The sequence below is a fragment of the Cervus elaphus genome, chromosome 9 (genome assembly GCF_910594005.1).
Source record: "Cervus elaphus chromosome 9, mCerEla1.1, whole genome shotgun sequence".
Lineage (NCBI taxonomy): Eukaryota > Metazoa > Chordata > Mammalia > Artiodactyla > Cervidae > Cervus > Cervus elaphus.
Genome location: NC_057823.1, coordinates 52,071,070 through 52,090,976, shown reverse-complemented (window position 1 = coordinate 52,090,976; position 19,907 = coordinate 52,071,070). Strand labels below are relative to the sequence as shown.

The 19,907-nt window shown below is 47.9% G+C and overlaps 2 protein-coding genes across 3 annotated transcripts; one reads left to right on the top strand and one right to left on the bottom strand.

Annotated features, from left to right (window-relative positions):
• Positions 1–257: 257 nt before the first annotated feature.
• SMIM33 (small integral membrane protein 33) lies at positions 258–2,388 on the bottom strand. Its single transcript, XM_043912927.1, has 2 exons — positions 2,126–2,388; positions 258–744 (listed from the first exon to the last, which is right to left on the bottom strand). Exons 1-2 carry the CDS (start codon positions 2,132–2,134, stop codon positions 355–357), a joined length of 399 nt encoding a protein of 132 aa, XP_043768862.1. The 5' UTR covers positions 2,135–2,388; the 3' UTR covers positions 258–354.
• A 1,385-nt stretch (positions 2,389–3,773) lies between these two features.
• On the top strand, positions 3,774–11,798 carry ECSCR (endothelial cell surface expressed chemotaxis and apoptosis regulator). 2 transcript variants are annotated; one of them, XM_043912925.1, is made up of 10 exons: positions 3,774–3,928; positions 7,502–7,552; positions 7,713–7,766; positions 8,203–8,328; positions 8,744–8,791; positions 9,433–9,546; positions 9,945–10,043; positions 10,261–10,297; positions 11,202–11,298; positions 11,455–11,798. In XM_043912925.1, the coding sequence occupies exons 1-10, from the start codon at positions 3,868–3,870 to the stop codon at positions 11,461–11,463; spliced, it is 696 nt and encodes a 231-aa protein (XP_043768860.1). In that variant the 5' UTR covers positions 3,774–3,867; the 3' UTR covers positions 11,464–11,798. The 2 variants fall into 2 exon arrangements, with proteins under 2 accessions (XP_043768860.1, XP_043768861.1); XM_043912926.1 differs by lacking the exon at positions 8,744–8,791.
• Positions 11,799–19,907: the final 8,109 nt, after the last annotated feature.

Below are 19,907 nucleotides of genomic sequence, written 5' to 3'. Positions count from 1 at the left end.
CTCCAGTGAGTCCAGGCGTGCCCTTCTGAAGCTCCGAGGTCCAGGCCCCAGTTTGCTTTTGCCCTACTTCTCTGTCCGGGCTTCCCAGGTGGCTCAGTGTGTAAAGAACCCCCCTGCAATCCAGGAGACACAGGCAGACTCGAGTTCATTCCCCAGGTTGGGAAGATCCCCTGGTGGAGGGCACGGCAACCCACTCCAGTATTCTTGCCTGGAGAATCCCATGGACAAACGAGCCTAGTGGGTGATAATCCATAGGGTTGCAAAGAGTCAGACACAACTGAAGCAACTTAGCATGCACTACTCTGTCCAGTTTCTTGTTCTGATACAGCTGAGGCCAACTTTCCAGTCTCCCTCCTACAGAAACGTGACTTCATCGATGCTGAACCTGGACCCATCTGGCACAGGGTAGGAGTGAGGGCCGGGAGGTTCCTGATGGGCGTCTTCGTGACTGTCCTGATGGTCCAGCATGCGCCAGCGGATGAGGTGGATGCCGCCCTCCGGCTTTGGGGATGGTGGCTCTGTGGCGAGAGTGGCATGGCCTTTGTGCAGCTTTGGCCCAAAGTGGACCACCACCACGATACAGACTGCCAGCAAGACAAAGACAGCAACGATGATGGTGAGCAGAGGCAGCCCGACCCCTGGACGAGATTCCCAGGCCCCGCCCAGCAACTCTGGAAGCTGCTTCTGGGGCTCCTGCCCTGCTGAGCCATTGACAGTTGGAGAAAGCCACGGATGGTGGTCAGCCTGGGAGGGAAGCGGTAGAGGGAGAGGGTGACATGGGCATGTACACACAGAGAAAGACCAAGATAGAGACAGACACCTAAAGGGAACTGAGAGAGAGACAAACAGACAGAGACAGAGAGACAGTAAAGACATGGAGAAATAGAAAGAGATGGCAGAGACATAAAAACATAGAGATAAACACATAGCAATAGACGGAATGAAAGAAAGAGACAAGGGGGATACAGAGAAAACGAGAAAGATACAAGCAGAGAGAGAGAGAGAGAAAGAAGTGAAGGTAAATACAGAGAGACAGAAACAGAGGGGACAAAACAGATCAGGACACAAAGTCATTCAGAAAGGGACAAAGAGAGGGGCTTTATTACAGCCTAGCATATAAAGTTTATCCTTCCTTCCCCCACCAAGTCCTCTCCCACTGATCTCTCTTCCCAGGTCTCCAGCAAAATTCCTAAATATGTCTAACGTCTTGGGTCAGGAGTCCTAGCACATTTTGGACTGCTCTCCCATGTCTTGGCCAAGGGTCAGTGAGCAACTGTTCCTTACAGTCCAAAAGGGAGTCATTGTGTCCAGCTTCTTAGGTTCCCACTGCTCCCCACCCACATGGTAGGAAGAGGGCTGGTACTCCAGGGGAGGGAGAGAGGAAGAAGAGGCATGAACCCCAGAGGCTTGGGGGAGGTAAGAGCTATACTTCATCCCACAATATTCACCTCTGTATCAGGTTGTAAGGGGCACTGTAGAGTAGAGAATGCTCACCGGGGATTCCTGGTTCTGTCCAAGATGGACTAAGGAGACCCCCTGCCATCCTCTATCTCTTTCAAGGTCCCAGCATTCTTCTGCCTAAAGCTGGGGGTCATGATCCCTACCTCTATCTCTACCCTGCTAAGTATTGGGTGGTGATGGGGTTTACTATCAAGGTAGCAAATCTCCAAATCATAGGCCCCAGAGCTGGCAAAGTTATCAGGCTCAAGAAGCTCTCCCCCTGGTCTTCCCTTCCCCAGCTGGACCATGAGGAGCAGCCCTTGTGGTGGAGACCCTCCCTTAACTCTAAGCCTCAGCCTGGGCATCCCCATGGGTAGGCAACTGGGGTCCAGGGAGGGCTGGCCAGGACAAACCCACTCCCTTTAGTTCCTGAGTCACAGTGTCCACCCCACCCATCCCCAGCACCTGTCCTTTGGCATCTTTAAAGCTTAATACCTACTTCCCCTCCCCTGCTTGAAAGTTTTGCGCTCTCTAGGGCCCAGGCCACAGAGCTCCCGGGGTAGGGGGTGGGGAAGCAGTTCCGGATGTACAAGGGGAAAGGGAAGCATAGGCTGGTGCAAGACTTGGGGCCCTTGATTGGGGGAGTCTCACCAGCCTGGCAGAAGGGGGTGAGCTGAGAATCTACCTGATGCATTGTCCGGCTGTGCAAGGCTCTCTTGGGACTGGCGGCCAGCTGGGCAAAGGAGAGCCTGTTGCCTCAGCTGGGTCCCTACCCGGAGCTGCCACGTCTATGGGGCTTACAGGGTACACACCCTCTACGCACACACCCTCACCGCTCTCTCCCGCGCTTTCACTTCCTTGAACATCTGGACTACCCTGGGCCCAGCCCTCAACTCTAACAGTGCTTTGATCTTACTCCTAGGCACCTCCTTTCACGTCCCCTGCCACCTTCAGGAGCTCGAATCTGCCTGCTCATCCCTCCTCCACCTCCCTCCTCCACCGGATCCCAAACACTTGCCCTAACCCCGCCCCCGCCCCCCACCTTGCTGGCTTTACATCTCAACTGATTCCCTAAAGTCATTATCCTTTGATTTTTTTTTTTTAAAGCAATTTCTCAAGCACACTGAAAAGTGCAGACTATGATATACTAAGTCTCTCTGGTCCAGCCACCAGTTCTGTTCATCTCAATAGTCTGTCACATTTATTTCAAAGAATTTTAAGAACTAAAACATTACAAATAGAAGCTTCACTCCCTACCTTTCCCCTCCTTCTCACCCTAGGGATAATCATCTTATTGAATTTGATATTTATCGGTCCCATGCAAGGCATTCTCCTCTCTTTGTGCTTTTTCTTCATTGGTTTTTACAAGTATGAATTCTGTTATGTCTGTTTGCATTTGTCTATAACTTCGTTTGTGAATGTGTGTGCCTTAATGCTTCTGAGTTACAAAAAGTGCCGACTAATCTCGCCTCTCTCTGGAAACAGTTTATAAAGGATAACTTTTGGTTCCCAATTAACTCCATAGGACCAGCCATCCCTCACTGTTCCTCACTCATGTTCCTCACTGTGCAGCCACCACCCTTTATTCTAGTCTGGAGACCAGGAGACCCCCTAGGAACTCCTCTCACCCTGTGATCTGATCCCAGAAGGTAAGCCTCCTGATTCCTTGTTTCTCAGCCCAGCTGCTACACATGCTGATGTTTAGGGACCCCACTCAACCTCCCAAGCTCACTTAAGCTGCTGGTCACCGGGTTTTTCACTTAACCTGCAGAGTGAGTGTGACTGGCTGGCTGGATGCTAAGGACGGGGTGCTGCTGGAGAACAGAGAACAACTGACCCAACCTGAGGGGAGGGCTGAGGGAGGGATGCTTAGAATGTGGTCCTCAGTTTTTCTCTGCAGAATAACAAGAATATTGTAATGCCTCCCTGAAAGATGTGAGGAGTCCCAGCTGGATCTGGAGCCCTGAGGAGGGAGTGGCGTGTAGAAGATTCAGGGTCCACAGAGGGTGGGCTGCCAGTGGGCCGAGCTTTAGGGCTCAGTAAGACAGAGTGATACTCCAAGAAAGCCTCCGGGTGGTGTGTGGAGGGACAGATGGACCCCTGCAGAGGGGAAGAAAGGGGGTGTGGGGCCAGGTCGCCATCACTGGCTTTTGTGCCCAGGTCCTGGTGGAGACCACGTGGCCCTAGCCAAGGCCATGAGGAGCCTGGGCGCAGGCGCTGCTGTTTCAGCCTTACATCCTCAGCTGGGCTGCCTGACGGAGCAGGGCCCCTGGAGCCAGTCCCAATCTGTTTCCTTCTATTCTTTGACAGGAAGCTCCTGGAGAGCCGGCCCCCACCCCCCACCCCGCCCTCGCAGTCCCTCTCTCTTCTCCACTATGGACAGAGCTTCCACTCAGAGGCTGCTTGCCTGTCGCAGACCCAGCTGACATGGGGAGCATCGGAGAAACACAGCTGCGCTGGGCCATCCTGAGCTTCCTCCTACTCCAAGGTAAGAGGCACCCACCACTGTCCTTCAGCAGTTCCTCTCCAGTGGCCGGCAGTTCTGGGTGCCTGTCCCTCCTTTGGGACACACACAGCACGCAGGCTCTCCATCCAGGGCTTCACTTTCCCAGAGGGAAATTCCAGCACCTTGTTATGAAGGGGATCACTTGGCTAGGGAGCTGGTCATTCCCAGGCAGCAGTAAAATAGAGATATTCTTAGACGCTTTTGGTGGGAAACTTTCCAGGGAGAACTGGGCCCCCCAGAGAGGCTGGCCCCCTGAAATGTGGGAAGTGACTGTCTTGGTATGAGGTTCAAGCTGGAAAGCTCCCTCCAGGCTGTCCTAGCACAAAATGGTCTGTACCTCGGGCTTCACAGGTGATCTTTTTTCTTCTTTCATTTGAGAAATAACAACCTTGGATCTCCAATTGTTGACTTTACGGTCAAATCACAGCAATGAGGACTCAGGTTAGCTACAAAGAACTATTTGCCCAAGAAGCTGTACACATTTCATCTAGGGGGCCAGATGAAATCATCCTCAAAAGAAATGACTTGGGAACAACATATCTCAGGGCTCTGGTAGCTTATGACTTATGAGGTAGCTCATAAGGGGTCTTCTAATTAGGGAGCAGTTGCTCGGAATCATGAAAAATCCAGGAGATTCTGACTCACAGGGCAGAAACTTCCCTTTGGTCATGCCTTCCCCACCCCCACTCCACCTTCCACAAGCCCTCCGCTGAGGATTTAGGAGCTTGTGCTCAAAGCAGCAGAAGGAAGTTCCAGAGTATTTGGACAGGGAGGGGAGGGAGGATGGTTTTTCCTTGGTGGTGGGTGAGAGGGCCTGAGTATTCCAACTGTCTGTCTCCTGGAGAGGTCAGACATGTCTCTGAAAGCCCAAAGACTGAGTGCAAAACTCCGATCATCCCAATCCTATTCCCCTCCACCCCACCGACCCCCTCCCAGGTGGACAAAGTCACTCACTTGACCTGAGGCTTGGGGACTAGGTGGTTATAGAAACTGCAGAAATGGCACAGGAGGAAATTAAAAAGTGAAACTCATGAGGGACATTTTCACAAACCTAGGCTTCTCCCAGCTTCCCTACCTGCCATCCTGCCCCAGGCAGCCACCAGGGCTGGGAATGTCCTTAGTTTTTCTACCTGAACCATGAGAACCTTTGAGTATCCTGACCGCTCCTCCCAGGACCTCAGAGCGCTCACTGTTGTCTTCTTTGTTGGATTGGAGAATCTTTCGAGGATATTCAGGCTCACAGAGAGACTTGACTATGGAGACACAGATTCAGGGCAGACTTGAAACTTAGAGGATTTAAGAGAAGGGGCAAACGTTAAACTGTCCAGAATTTTTTGAGCATGAGCTGTCAGGCACTGAGTTAAGTGCTTTGTGTGCATTTTCTTATCCTCACAACCACTTGTGGGCTACTAAAATCACTTGCATTTTAAAGAAGAGAAAACTGAGGCCCAGGTCAGACAGTAAGTGACAGAATCAGAGCTTGAACCCAAGACCGTCAGTCTAAAAAATCCATGATTTTAGCTACTTAACTATGCTGCTGAGGAACATAGTATGATGGTGGTGAAGAGGGGAAGTAGAGAGGCTAGAAGGGAATGAAACAGGTAGGGATAAGAGAGAGGACACAAGAAAATAAGAAATCCCTGTGGTCAGTGTTCTTCCAGTTCTGCATGCCCAGTGGTCTGAGGCACCTCAGCCTGTAGGAACACAAGCTCCCCAAGTCCCTCCTCTCCTCACTGAGGAATCCACTGTTGACACAGTGTTCCAGTTGGGGGGAGGGGAGACGGGAGACAAAGAGAGAGCAGGTTACTACCTGCTGGAGCTTGTGACTTTGAGACTCCTTCTAACTAGTTTTGATTCTAGAAAAGAGCAAGAAGGCAGTAAACTGTGCCTTCCGACTAAAAACCAAAGTTATAACCTTCTAGAACTAAGATGGTACCTTAGATATGCTTTATCAATAACTGATAGATTGATCTATCTGATAGATGTCTATCGATAACTGATAGACATGCCTCAGATTGAAAGTGTTCGCCCAGGGTCATCTCCAGCTGGGAAGAGTTCTCTCTAGGCTGGGGCACCTAGAAGCTTTAGCACCCCGCTTGACACCCCCACCCAAGGAGGGAATGGGTCTATGAGAGATGGTGACCCGGAAAAACACTGCCCAGGCTTTGGGCAAGCTTGGGCTTGGAGACAATTAATTCCTCTCCATCTGAGTGATAGCCTTACAGAGAAATGCAGTGGTTAAAGAAAATAAACAGACCAGCAGGCTGCCCCAGGCTGGGCGGGCCCCTGGCCCTTAGCCGCCTCTGCTCACCCCGGCCCTGGGGCTTCCAGGCCTGGTGCTTCCCTGTTGATGAGGGGCCGAGGGAGCATGAGGCCAGGCCAGTGGCTGCAGTCCCTGCCCAGCCAGTGGAGGACGGGAACCCAGCTGGGCGGCTCCACTTCCCCATGATGTTTTCCTTTCACATTGTTCATAGGTTTCAGGAATGATTTCATTGTGGAAAATGAGCAAACACAACCTGACCTCTCAGGTCCCACACACAAAGGGGACACATGTATGGGCACACCAGCACACACGACCTCTGCGTGGAGGCCCACAGGCATACACATGTACGTACACAACAGGGAACGAGGGCTTGTGACCGGGGCCTCCTGATAATTGCCTCCTCCCTGGGTTTGGCTAACAGTGACCATTTCCAAAGTAGTCTCTACCTGTTAGAGTACACTGGTTGCTCGTTCAAGAATTTCCCTGCCTCCAGTATGTACCTCAGAACTTGCTTCCTGTGTAGGCCCCCACCTCCAGCCGGAGGGACAGACAGACAGCCCAGACACCAAGCCCAGCCCCTAACTCCATCTTATTCACCACATCTTTTCATCCCCTTCCCTTGGGGCAAGGCCAGGAGGAAAGCATTCACAGAAAAGGAATGGCTCTGCAGCACTGTACTGAGAGCTACAGTGAGAGACCGGAGCTCTGGGTCTCTGTCTAGACGTGGTCTGTCACTGGCCCTCTGTCCTCGGACGTATTGCTCATTTGAAACAACCTTCCCCTGTCCTCGTGTCAGGTTTCTATGTAACCCATGTGGGGTTGAAGAGACCGGAAAGGACTTTGGGACACTGAACCGTGAAGTGGTGGTGACAGGGCGACTGAGTCACAGAGGAAGCCAGCGCCACGGGCTGGAGTCACATCCTCTTGCCCTCTGCCAGGGTGTCTGCCTTCTAGCACAGGGGCCTGGAAGCCAAAAGGGCTGGGTTCTTCTCCATGGTGCACACTGGGCAGAAAGCTCGCCAAGCTAATCTATGTATTCTCCTTTCTCTTGCCGGCCGCAGCTTCCAGCTCACAGGACCTACTCCATCATTCAGGTCTGGGTGCTTAGGAAGGAAGAGCTCCAGGCCTGTTTTGCAGGAATCTCTCACGTGCCTTGCGAGTGGAGAGAGATGGATGATTGGGTGGTGGGTGGGGTAGGGAGAAAAGTCTAGAAAACACCAGCTTAGTGAAGAAGAGAGGGAGACAGAGCAGTCAGAGGCAGTGGACCCTCAGTCTCAGATGATCTGTTTCAGGAGCCTTCAGCAGTCAAAGTTCAACCACACAGCCAACTTCCCCTGAAACAAGTGAGTGTGGCTGCTGAATGGCCAAGCCCTGCCCCTTGCCCAGCCCTCTCCCCAGCCCTTTAGACCTGCTTGGAACCCAAGGGGTCTTGGGTGGGCTAGGGAGTGTGGTGGCATCACCAAACCTGCCCAGCCTCCAACTGCTCTCCGCCTATATTTGCAGGTTCTTCCACAGAGGCCAACAGCTTAAGCCCTCTGTCCGACACCTGGACCACAGGTACCCCACTGCTCAGGTTATAGATGCCATCCAGAGAGGGTCCAACAATGAGGCAGACACAGAGTCTGCTCTAAAGGACAATACAGAGTAGTAGGGGACCAGACAAGTAAATAGGACCTCACATTGACCGTTAGGAGGTGGGGAAGGGCCATGATGGGCATAAGCCAAAGGTGCTATGGGAACCCAGGCAACATCAACCACTTCAGATGTAGGGCCAGACATCCCAGACTGAGTGATCTCCGAAGCTGAGGCCCAAAAAGTAATCAGTCAGATGGAGGCTGTGGGGTGGAGGGCGGTAGGGCATACCGCAGGCAGAGGGCACTGCAAAGGCAAAGGCCCAGAGGACCTGAAGGCAGGTTTGGGACTAAAGAGCCTCCCTGGTCACATGCTGGCTGAGGCTCTAAGGAGGCCACACACGCTTCCTAACCTGCAGCAGCATCAGAGATGCCCTCACAGATCTCCACAGAAGCCGTGACTCTGAGTTCAAGCACCGTAGCTGGTCACTTGCCGTCCTCTCCGGGACTGACTTGGTCCCAGTCACAGAAACACACGTCAGGACTCAGTGAGTACCCGGGGCCAGGGGTGGAAAAACACTGGGTCATCTCTGACTGGGTTCCTTCTTCCTCGTTCAGGAGGCCCAGGGTCCTGCCCCAGAGTGAGGGTTCACACCAGGATCCACACCAGTGGTACCCTGCTTTGGGAGACAAATAGAGCGGCCTAGGGATGAGGGTGGAGAGAATGGAGCTAGGAATGGGTCACAGTGAAGGTAAAAGGAGCCTGGACTCAGCATTGATAAAGGCATAGATGGGATAATTGGGGGGGAGGGGGTAAGAAAATGCAAAATGATGGAAAGGAAGGCATAAAAGGTTGGGAAATGGCTACATGCTTCTCAGGGCAGGTTGGGCTTCACCCGGCAGTATGGGAGGAAACCAGGAGTGGGTGGGTACCTTCCATCTGGGCCCTGTTTTATGGTGCAGGCACTGATGTTCCGAGCAGTGGCAGGAGCAGCAACAGCATGAGCGTAGGTATGTCCTGTCTGTGCTCACAGAGCAGAGCGCCCTGACCCTTTCTCTTGTCCCAGCCCTCTGCTCTTCGACTTTTTTTATACTTCCCACCTTATTTGGTAGGGCGGGGGGTGAAGATAAGGAACTGAAATCGTGGAATTGCAATCAGGCCTGCAGTAAATGTGTTGAAGCTGGGCAGAGATGGGCAACCGTACTGCATTGTAAGAGCATCAGAAACTTGTGTCCATTAACTGGCAGCCTGACTTGTTAGGTCAGTGCCTGGGGACAAACATCCAGTGCCCTTCCTTCCTCCCAGTTCAACATTTGGCAAAACACAGATGGCTCCCCATGTTTTGTTTTAGGAGCCCAGTCTGGCTCCCTATCTCTGCAGCCCTCCTCTGGGCCCCATGGGCGTGGTGGGAAAAGCATAATGAGGGGAAGCATCCTGAACTTTCTGAAGTCCTAGGAACTAGGAACATGAGCAACCAGCAGTGCTCTTCCCGTGATCCCATGTCTCCCAGTTCTGAAGGGTGGGAGGGTGTCTTTTGTGGGAGTTCTCTCCTCAGTCCTCTGCCTGGGGGAAGTGGGAGGGGGCTGGCTTTCTCATGTAGGCTGAGTCACTCCCTCCACTGATACCCCCATCCCTCCCTACTCCTTTCTAGACACCTCTAGCAATGTTACTTCCACATCACCCAACATGAGTTTTAGGATGACAGCAGACTCCACTGTCCCACCCAGCCCTACGTCAGAGACGGTGCTCACTGTGGCTGCATTTGGTGAGAGGGAGAAGGTGGGGAGTGGTGGGGGGAGGCTCATGCCTGAACTGACTTGAACTCTGGGTCTGGGAACACAAATTCAAATCTAGCCCATTTATTTCAGGAGGGTTGGCTGATGAGGAAGATGCTGGTGGGGATGGAGCCTCCACTGGCCCTCCACTCAGCTCTTTTGGACTCTGCTAGACTCCGTGCTCTTAAGAGAGGATGGGGTGGGCTGTGGAGATCACTTTGGCCAGGTATACAGGCTGAGAGCGCATTCATTTGGGAGTGAAGGGGAATTCACTTTGCTCCCAGAATCTGTATAAACAGCACTCAGCTGGGAAGGGAATTTGGACTCCTGTTGGCCTCTTTTGTCCCTTCCTCTGTCTTTCCTTCACCCCATTCTTTTCCCTGTTCAGGTGTCATCAGCTTCATTGCCATCCTAGTGGTTGTGGTGATCGTCCTGGTCAGTGTGGTCAGTCTAAGGTTTAAGTGTCAGAAGAACAAGGAGTCTGAAGGTACATGCCGTGACTCTCAGGGCCCCCTTTGCCTCTCTTTGATGAGGGACCCACAACCAGACTCTAGGCCTGACACCCAGCTCAGAATTGAGGGAAGGAATAGCACACAGGGGAAATGGGAAATGGGGGGAGGTCCACTTAGGTGGGCTTTGAAGGGCCAATTGGGCTTCTGAGTTACAGCCTGTGGCCTCCAACCTGTGCCTTTGGGTTTTTACAGATCCTCAGAAACCTGGGAGTTCAGGGCTCTCCGAAAGGTAAGACTGTTAGAAGTACAAGGAAAGAATCATCTACTGACCTCTTACTCCTCCACTCCAAGAGGGAACCAATGCTTCCTGCCTTTTAAACACACACACACACATACACACACACACACACACACACACACACACACAGAATCCTGACAGTCTCACTGAGGCCAGGGCTGGGGGTGGACAGGATAGGGGTGGAACTGAAAAGAAACAGTCAGATGAGAGGAGATGGACTTTACCCCCAAGGAATCCTTTACCCACAAGGCTAAGTCTTTATTAACCTCTTCATGAAAAGCGAAGGAACTCAGATTCTAATATACTCCTTAAACAGAGGGTACGTATTTAAGGAACCACTTTCTGAACACCTTGTATGTGCCAAGCACTATAATATCTCTAATCCTCAGAGTTCTTCAAGGCAGATTTTTCTGCATTTTAATATTAAAAAAATTAAGACTTAGGAGAAGTTGTGGCACTAGAGGTGAAGAACCTGCCTACCAATCAATGCAGGAGACATGAGAGACGTGGGTTTGATCCCTGAGTCGGGAAGATCCCCTGGAGGAGAAAATGGCAACCCACTCCAGCATTTTTGCCTGGAGAATCCCATGGACAGAGGAGCCTAGTGGGCTACACTCCACAGGGTCACAAAGAGTCAGATACGACTGAAGCAACTTAACACGCAGGAGAGGTTTTAACTTGGTCCAGGTCACACAAGTAGTAGGTAATAAAACTAAGATTTAAACACAAGTCTTTTGGGCTTCAAAGCACATACTTGTTTGATGACAATCTACCACCAAAATAAAGGCTTCTCAAAACAAAGGTCTAAGTTTCAACACCCTGCCTCAACAATTCCTTGACCCCCAATGCCCTGCAGCTCCTTCCTTCTAAAACCCATGTTCCCTTCCTTCCCCAGCGGTTCCACAGCCAATGGAGAGAAAGAGAGCATCACTCTTATCTCGATGAAGAACATCAACATGAATAACAGCAAAGGATGCCCCTCAGCAGAGAAGGTGCATTTTTTTCCTGGTTCCTTCCTTCTCCTTCCTCCTCCTTTCAGGCGCTATTTCCTTAACCAGAAAGGAGATACTCTCGAAGGCCCAGACTCTTCTTTCTCTACCCCACCATGGCTAATAACTTCACCCATCCTCATTATATTTATTTTGCAGGTTCTTTAAAAGCAACCTTGGGTCCCAATGGATCTGATGATGATGCAACTGCCCTGTGACTGTAAGGAAGAAGGTGATGGCATCAGTAGAGGCAATGAACCAGATATAAATTATTGTTTCCCATTTACTCCCAGATTGAAAGGACACTAGCATCCCTCCAGATCTGAGAGGGAGCTGCCAGTATGAAAGACTCTTTCCCATGTGGACAGTCAGCCTAGAAACACAGCCTGCTCCTCCCTGCCATTTCAAAGTCAGAGGAAGGAGGAGTCTACAGAGCCAGAGCAAGGAAAATGACGAAGTGAACTGATCCTTTTTCCTTGGCATTAAAGTTATTTTCTGACCTGTAGTCTAATTTCTTTTAAGGTCTATGCTCCCATGAGTATTTCTTAGAGTGTTTTAGCAGTTCTGGGGCCTCCTTTTGGAGGTAAGGCACGTGTACAAGTTTCTACCCCTGTGGAGAGCTCTCTGAGAAGCTTGGGAGGTGGAGAGAACGTTTTATCAGATCTGCCTTGTTTCACTTGATTTATTAAGCAGTGATGAGGACTAACCACTCCAACAGAAGGGAGAGAAAAGGAGCTATAGTGACCAGCTGTCACCAGTTGGTCTGCAGAGTGAGAACACGAGAGGTACAATGCATTTTGATTCAGACACTCCGGTGACAAGAGCTGAATGATAAAAAGGCAAATGTCCTCTGCCTGCCCCAGGTAGACGTGATTTACTTTCATCCTACTGGTGGAAATAGCACTGGGAAGGATAGATCTATGACTTCATCAACCTAAATCTACCCCCTGTGCCCCACAGAGCTATGATTTCTGTGTCTGAGAAACAGAATGAAGGTTCACAAATACTGTAAAGTCGTTTAAAGAGAATGAGAAAAAGAATCATCTCTATTCTTAATAATCTCTACCATGACACTGGTTTGGAAGTGAATCTTGGTTGGGGAGAGTCAATGGAAGAGTCATCTGGGTATGTCTCCATGGAGCGCCATAAGCATCTGGTTGATGGCAGTTTAGAACACAAGAAAATACAAATTAGCCATTCTGAAGCAACCATATGCTATTTTCTTCTGGATTTAGACTCTGTGAAGTAACAGGAGAAAGAAAACTTAGAACAGAAAGTTTCACTCTGCTTGTCTCAATGAAACAAAGTGGTCTGAAGAAACCTACTGGATTCTAAAATCCTCTAGGGCAGGGCCTGTAACCTGCTCATGTCTATAGCTTCTATGTGATACATCATGCCCAGTACATCAGAGGTCATGAAAACTGGCTTGTGAGTGCAGAGAATCTAGTCAAAAGGCTGGGCTCTGCCACCGACTTGCAGCTTGATTTGGGTGAAACCATCCCCATCTCTGAAACTATTTTCTTACGTTTAAAGTGAAGTGGGTAGACTACTTGGCCTTCCTTATCTTTTTTGGTTCTTATATTCTACATTTGGTAAACTCAAGCTGTAACAGAAAATGAACACAATATTTTGAGCAGAGATCATTCTGGGTGGGAGCCAGAGACAAGTATTGGGTGACTCTGGGACTTAGATTTTCCTATGTGTTAGTGTGCATCAGTGTGGAAGAATGATCCCGGCCTAGCCTTGTCTATCTCATAGGCTACTTGGTAGGTAAAATGGAATAGTAAATGTGGAGACACTTGGAACTGCAGCAGATAATGTGGAGTACCACTACCTAGGTCCCACTTCAGGATCAAGACCTTTGATCTTAAACTGCTGGGAGTGTTGGCTACTGAGGGCTCATAGCTGACTTATGACCAGTCGATGGGGGTGGAGGTAAGGGTGAAGACTTGCACTCCTTATATCAATTTCTCCCTCTGCTTAATCCTGCTTCCCTTATAACTCACAGCTTAATGTTAGGAACACTCACCAATAAACCTTCAGCATGCAAATCTCAGAGACTCTATTTCCTGGACTATCCAACATGTGACAGCAATTCTATGGCATTTAAAAAATAATTGATATATTTTATTTAAGCCACAATGCAAAAAACACATGACTTCCTAGCCAGTTCCAGTACAAAAATCCATTCACTGGGATAGAACTCTCCAGGTGACCTAACAATGTCTAGAAGTACTGGATTCTTTTTTATTTTTTTTTAGTACTGGATTCTTTTTGAATTATTATTGTTACTCTGACTGCTGGGGGGACTTAGTTCAGTTTCTTATCATGCTGGACTAATTAGGTTAAGGACGTGGTTTCATTCTAGGTAACTCAGTTGACATCTTCATTATAAGGCCACAAACTTCCCCTTGATTCTGGACAATATTATGCAAATATGAGCTGTTAGTCCTAAGGAATTTATATGTGGGAGAGATGGGGTGAACTGGTATCAACAAGAGACTGAAAGCCTTTACCCTGAAATTGACATTGAAATACCACATTAGCCAAGTTGACTTTCCTGTTGTCAAATAAATACCCTTTGGGAAGAGGTTAAGGATGAATTCACTTCATGCTGAATTCTGCTCTCTAGCAAGCTATATTAGAGAGGTTTCTGCTGGAGAATCCTACTATTTATGTAAATACAGAACCCTACCTCTGACAGGAAATCCAAGTATAGCCTTTCCGTGCAGCTTCTCTGAGCCCATATTTCTTCCTTGATGTCTAGACAACAGGATGGTGGTCATTTACTGGACGGCTTCCTCCCTATTCTAACATAGGACTCCAGGACTCCAAAGCAGGAACAGGTGGCAGGGGTGGGCTGGTTGCTGTGTGTCCTTCCCTTGCTTCTCGCTTCATCCAATGGGAGGTCAATTGACAAGTCATCTCAGAAGCACAGGCTCCATCAAACAGAGGGATGATTTATTCAGTATCTTTCTTCCAGGACTGGATGGGGCAGCACCCCAATCATATAGGGCACACAGCAAACCTCAGTATCACCCACAAAAATTCACTACAGTTCAACAAATTTTTCTAAAAGTAGAGAAACTGATAGAAAATCTGAGGCTGATTCTAGGTGAAGTGGTTTAGCAGATGAAGAGTTACTGCAGGCCTCCCAGCCTAGGTCTTGAACACAATTTCCCAAAGCCAGGCTAGTACTACTCAATTCTATTGAATTTGCTAGGAAACATTGTGGCTCTGCTCAGAAGTTTCCCCCTTGATTTGTCAATGTCCTTTCTCATCTCTTTGAACTTCTTTCTGCACCTACCTCCCTTTCTTTGAGAACTGCCAAGTTCTTGTCCCTTATTTCCTTCCCAGGTGCTCTCACTCTTCCTGCTGATTACTTTTGCCAGCACCTCCATCCTGAGCCCTTTAAGCCCACAGTTTCCTCTTTTACCAAATAGAGATTGAATTTGACAGTGGGAATTATTTTTGTTGTGTGGTTGGCGTGCTTAAGCAAAAACTGGCACAGAAGTGTTCTAAATGTTGAGGATTTGGAGTTCTAAGTTAGTCCTGGTGATATAGTCACAGAAAAATTCACCCAGAAGTGTTAATTGAGGTGTAAATGAGTTGAAGGATATATTTGCATGGTAATATCTGAGAAAGTTGCAATGCTAAATCATTTTTTACTGATCTAGAAGTCACTGAGCCATCTAGAAGTGGAGGAAGTGAGGTTTCAGAGGACAATGGGAAAGGTCACTGAAGTACCAGACATTTCCAAGAGGCCTCAGCTTCCCAAATCTTGCCCAGCATTCTTGAACCTGGACCCTATTCCTAGTTCAGTTCAGTTCAGCTCAGTCGCTCAGTTGTGTCCGACTCTTTGTGACCCCATTGACTGCAGCACACCAGGTCTCCCTATCCATCACCAACTCCCGGAGCTTACTCAAACTCATGTCCATCAAGTCTGTGATGCCATCCAACCATCTCATCTTCTGTCTTCCCCTTCTCCTTATGCCTTCAATCTTTCCCAGCATCTAGGTCTTTTCCAATGAGTCAGTTCTTCACATCAAGTGGCCAAAGTATTGGAGCTTCAGCTTCAGCATCAGCCTTTCCAATGAATATTCAGGACTGATTTCCTTTAGAATTGACTGGTTGGATCTCCTTGCAGTCCAAGGGACTCTCAAGAGTCTTCTCCAACACCACAGTTAAAAAGCATCAATTCAGCACTCAGCTTTCTTTATAGTCCAACTCTCACATCCATACATGACTACTGGAAAAACCATAGCTTTGACTAGACGAACCTTTGCTGGCAAAGTAATGTCTCTGCTTTTTAATACGCTGTCTAGGTTGGTCATAGCTTTTCTTCCAAGGAGCAAGTATCTTTTAATTTCATGGCTGCAGTCACCATCTGGAGTGATTTTGGAGCCTCCAAAAATAAAGTCTCTCACCGTTTCCATTGTTCCCCCATCTATTTGCCATGAAGTGATGGGACCAGATGCCATGATCTTAGTTTTCTGAATGTTGAGTTTTAAGCCAACTTTTTCACTCTCCTCTTTCACTTTCATCAAGAGGCTCTTTGCTTCTTCTTTGCTTTCTGCCATAAGGGTGGTGTCATATTCCTCCCAGAAATCTTGATTCCAGCTTGTGTTTCATACAGCCCAGCATTTCACATGATGTACTCTACATATAAGTTAAATAAGCAGGCTGACAATATATAGCCTTGACATACTCCTTACCCGATCTGGAACCAGTCTGTTGTTCCATGTCCAGTTCTAACTGTTGCTTCCTGACCTGCATACAGATTTCTCAAGAGGCAGGTCAGGTGGTCTGGTATTCCCATCTCTTGAAGAATTTTCCACAGTTTGTTGTGATCCACACAGTCAAAGGCTTTGGCATAGTCAATAAAGCAGAAGTAGATGTTTTTCTGGAACTCTCTTGCTTTTTCAATGATCCAATGGATGTTGGCAACCTTTTTTTCTTTGCTTTTTATTTTTTTATTTATTTTTCATTTATTTTTATTAGTTGGAGGCTAATTACTTTACAATATTGTAGTGGTTTTTGCCATACACTGACATGAATCAGCCATGGATTTACATGTGTTCCCCATCCCGATCCTCCCTCCCGCCTCCCTCCCCATCCGATCCCTCTGGGTCTTCCCAGTGCACCAGCCCTGAGCACTTGTGGATGTTGGCAATTTGATCTCTGGTTCCTCTACCTTTTCTAAAACCAGATTGAACATCTGGAAGTTCACGGTTCACATACTGTTGAAGCCTGGCTTGGAGAATTTTGAGCATTACTTTGCTAGTGTGTGAAATGAGTGCAATTGTGTGGTAGTTTGAGCATCCTTTGGCATTGCCATTCTTTGGGATTGGAATGAAAAATGACCTTTTCCAGTCCTGGGGCCACTGCTGAGTTTTCCAAATTTGCTGGCATATTAAGTGCAGCACTTTCACAGCATCATCTTTTAGGATTTTAAATAATTCAGCTGGAATTCCATCACCTCCACTAGCTTATAGTGATGCTTCCTAAGGCCCACTTGACTTCGCATTCCAGGATGTCTGGCTCTAGGTGAGTGATCACACCATCGTGATTATCTGGGTCCTGAAGATCTTTTTTGTACAGTTCTTTTGTGTATTCTTGCCGCCTCTTCTTAATATCTTTTGCTTCTATTAGGTCCATACCATTTCTGTCCTTTATTATGCCCATCTTTGCATGAAATGTTCCCTTGGTATCTCTAATTTTTTTGAAGAGATCTCTAGTCTTTTCCATTCTATTATTTTCCTTTATTTCTTTGCATTGATCACTGAGGAAGGCTTTCTTATTTCTCCTTGATATTCTTTGGAACTCTGCATTAAAATGAGTATATCTTTCCTTTTCCCCTTTGCTTTTAGTTTCTCTTCTTTTCTCAGCTATTTGTAAGACCTCCCTCCACAGACAACCATTTTGCCTTTCTGAATTTCTTCTTGGGGATGGTCTTGATCACTGCCTCTTGTACAGTGTCACAAACCTGCAACTATAGTTCTTCAGGCACTCTGTCTACCAGATCTAATCCCTTGAATCTATTTGTTACTCCCACTGTATAATCATAAGGGATTTAACTTAGGTCATACCTGAATGGTATAGTGGTTTTCCCTTCTTTCTTCAATTTAAGTCTGAATTTGGAAATAAGGAGTTCATGATCTGAGCCACAGTCAGCTCCCAGTCTTGTTTTTGCTGACTGTATAGAGCTTCTCCATCTTTGGCTGCAAAGAAAATAATCAATCTGATTTCAGTATTGACCATCTGGTGATGCCCATGTATAGAGTCTTCTCTTGTGTTGTTGGAAGAGGGTGTTTGCTATGACCAGTGCGTTCTCTTGGCAAAACTGTTAGTCTTTGACTGCTTCATTTTGTACTCCAAGGTCAAATTTTCCTGTTGCTCCAGGTAGCTCTTGACCTCCTACTTTTGTATTCCAGTCCCCTATAATGAAAAGGACATCTTTTTTGGGTGTTAGTTCTAGAAGGTCTTGTAGGTTTTCACAGAACTGTTCAACTTCAGCTTCTTCAGCATTACTGGTTGGGGCATAGACTTGGATTACTGTGATATTGACTGGTTTGCCTTGGAAACAGACAGAGATCATTGTGTCATTTTTGAGATTGCATCCAAGTACTGCATTTTGGACTCTTCTGTTGACTATGATGGCTACTCCATTTCTTCTAAGGGGTTCTTGCCCACAGTAGTAGATATAACTGTCATCTGAGTTAAATTCACCCAATCCATTCCATTTTAGTTCATTGATTCCTAAAATATTGATGTTCACTTTCTCCATCTCCTGTTTGACCACTTCCAATTTGCCTTGATTCATGGCCCTAACATTCCAGGTTCCTATGCAATATTGCTCTTTGGAGCATTGGACTTTACTTCCATCACCTGTCACATCCACAACTCGGTGTTGTTTTTGCTTTGGCTCTGTCTCTTCATTCTTTCTGGAGTTATTTCTCCACTGATCTCCAGTAGCATATTGGGCACCTACCAACCTGGGGAGTTCATCTTTCAGTGCCCTATATTTTTGCCTTTTCTTGCTGTTTATGGTGTTCTCAAGGCAAGAATACTGAAGTGGTTTGCCATTCCCTTCTCTAGTGGACCACATTTTGTCAGAACTCTCCACCATGACCCATCTATCTTGGGTGGCCCTACATGGCATGGCTCAAAGTTTCATTGAGTTAGACAGGGCTGTGGTCGATGTGATCAGTTTGGTTAGTAGTCTGTGACCCTACTCCTAAGTAGCCCCATAATTCATAGCACCTCTTCTCAATCCAGTTTCTCCCATATAATGCTCTAGCATCCCCACTCTCAACCAGATACCTCTGACTTCATGGTACTCTGACATCTTTGACTCTAGTCTAGTGCCCCTGGACTTCAAGACATATTCCACCTTTCCCTGTCCATCTTCTAGAGTAGTCTGTCTAGCCTCCCTAAACAAAATAAACTTCTTTTAACCACCTAAAGGATGTCCCTGATCAGACCCCTTGTCTGAAGAGCACAAGTGGCTTCTTCAAGACCCAGCCTTCTGTGTACACACTGGTGCTCATGTATCCCAGGGCCATTACTGCAGGGAAGGGATGGAACTGCTTACAACCAAAGGCATTTACCCTTTCAGTTTGTGTCTAGGGCTGTACATCTCCCCACTCCACCCCAAATACCTAAGTAGCTGCTGTTTGATATCATAATTGACATAACTTATTTGGTCTTTGTGAGTAAGATCTCAGTGAATTCCAGGTGATTTTTTGTTTGGGGATGTACATGATGATGTTTCACTTCTGCAGACCTGATTTTTGGCCATCCCAACTCACCTGCAGGGATGAGTCAGTAAGGACACTTAAGAATCACTTTTATTCTTCGCTAGGCTCCATGCAAACCTGAGTGGGAAAATGCAGGGATAATTCTTCATTTCCTTTTCACTCATCTCCTAAAGCCTGGTCCTTCAGAAAAGGGGATGGGCTAGTAAACGAATAGGGTGGAGGAGAGAAGTCTCAGAGGGGCCCTGAAGACTTCAGGGATGGATGTCTGATGGAGACTTCAGACATCCTGGGATGGAGGAAGACTAAGGAAAAGCAAAGATAGGAATCTAAGGCCAGCTCCAAAACCTGCCTTTTTCTTCTTTCTCTACCCCTGACTTTTACTGGACACTCTAATGAAACTATGCCAGGGACGCTCCCTTCTAACCACATAAAACTCTCACTTTTTTATTTCCTTGATTCTTCCCAGGGTTGGGTTCAGCATCACCAGAACTTGTCCTGGACCAAACACACACTTTTACACAGAATAGGTGTCAGCGTATATTTCAAAAGGACATCCCTGAGGCTAAAAATAGTCACAATGTCACCCTCTAGCCCATAGTTCGTCTTTCCCAGTGGATCTCATCACGTCTCCCTGAACTTCCCAGCTGTTATGCGGCGTGGAAGCCACTATTCCCACACTACAGATGAGGAAAAGCTCTGCCCGCAGTTGTCTCAGTAGCAGCTATGAGCCGCTAGCCGGAAAGCAGTCAACTGGCAGCAACAGGCTTCCACAGGCCTTCTAAGGGTCGCGCCCCTTACACCACTGCAGCAGCGACCCCTGGCGCAATGCAGACCGGGGATTGTAGTCCAGTG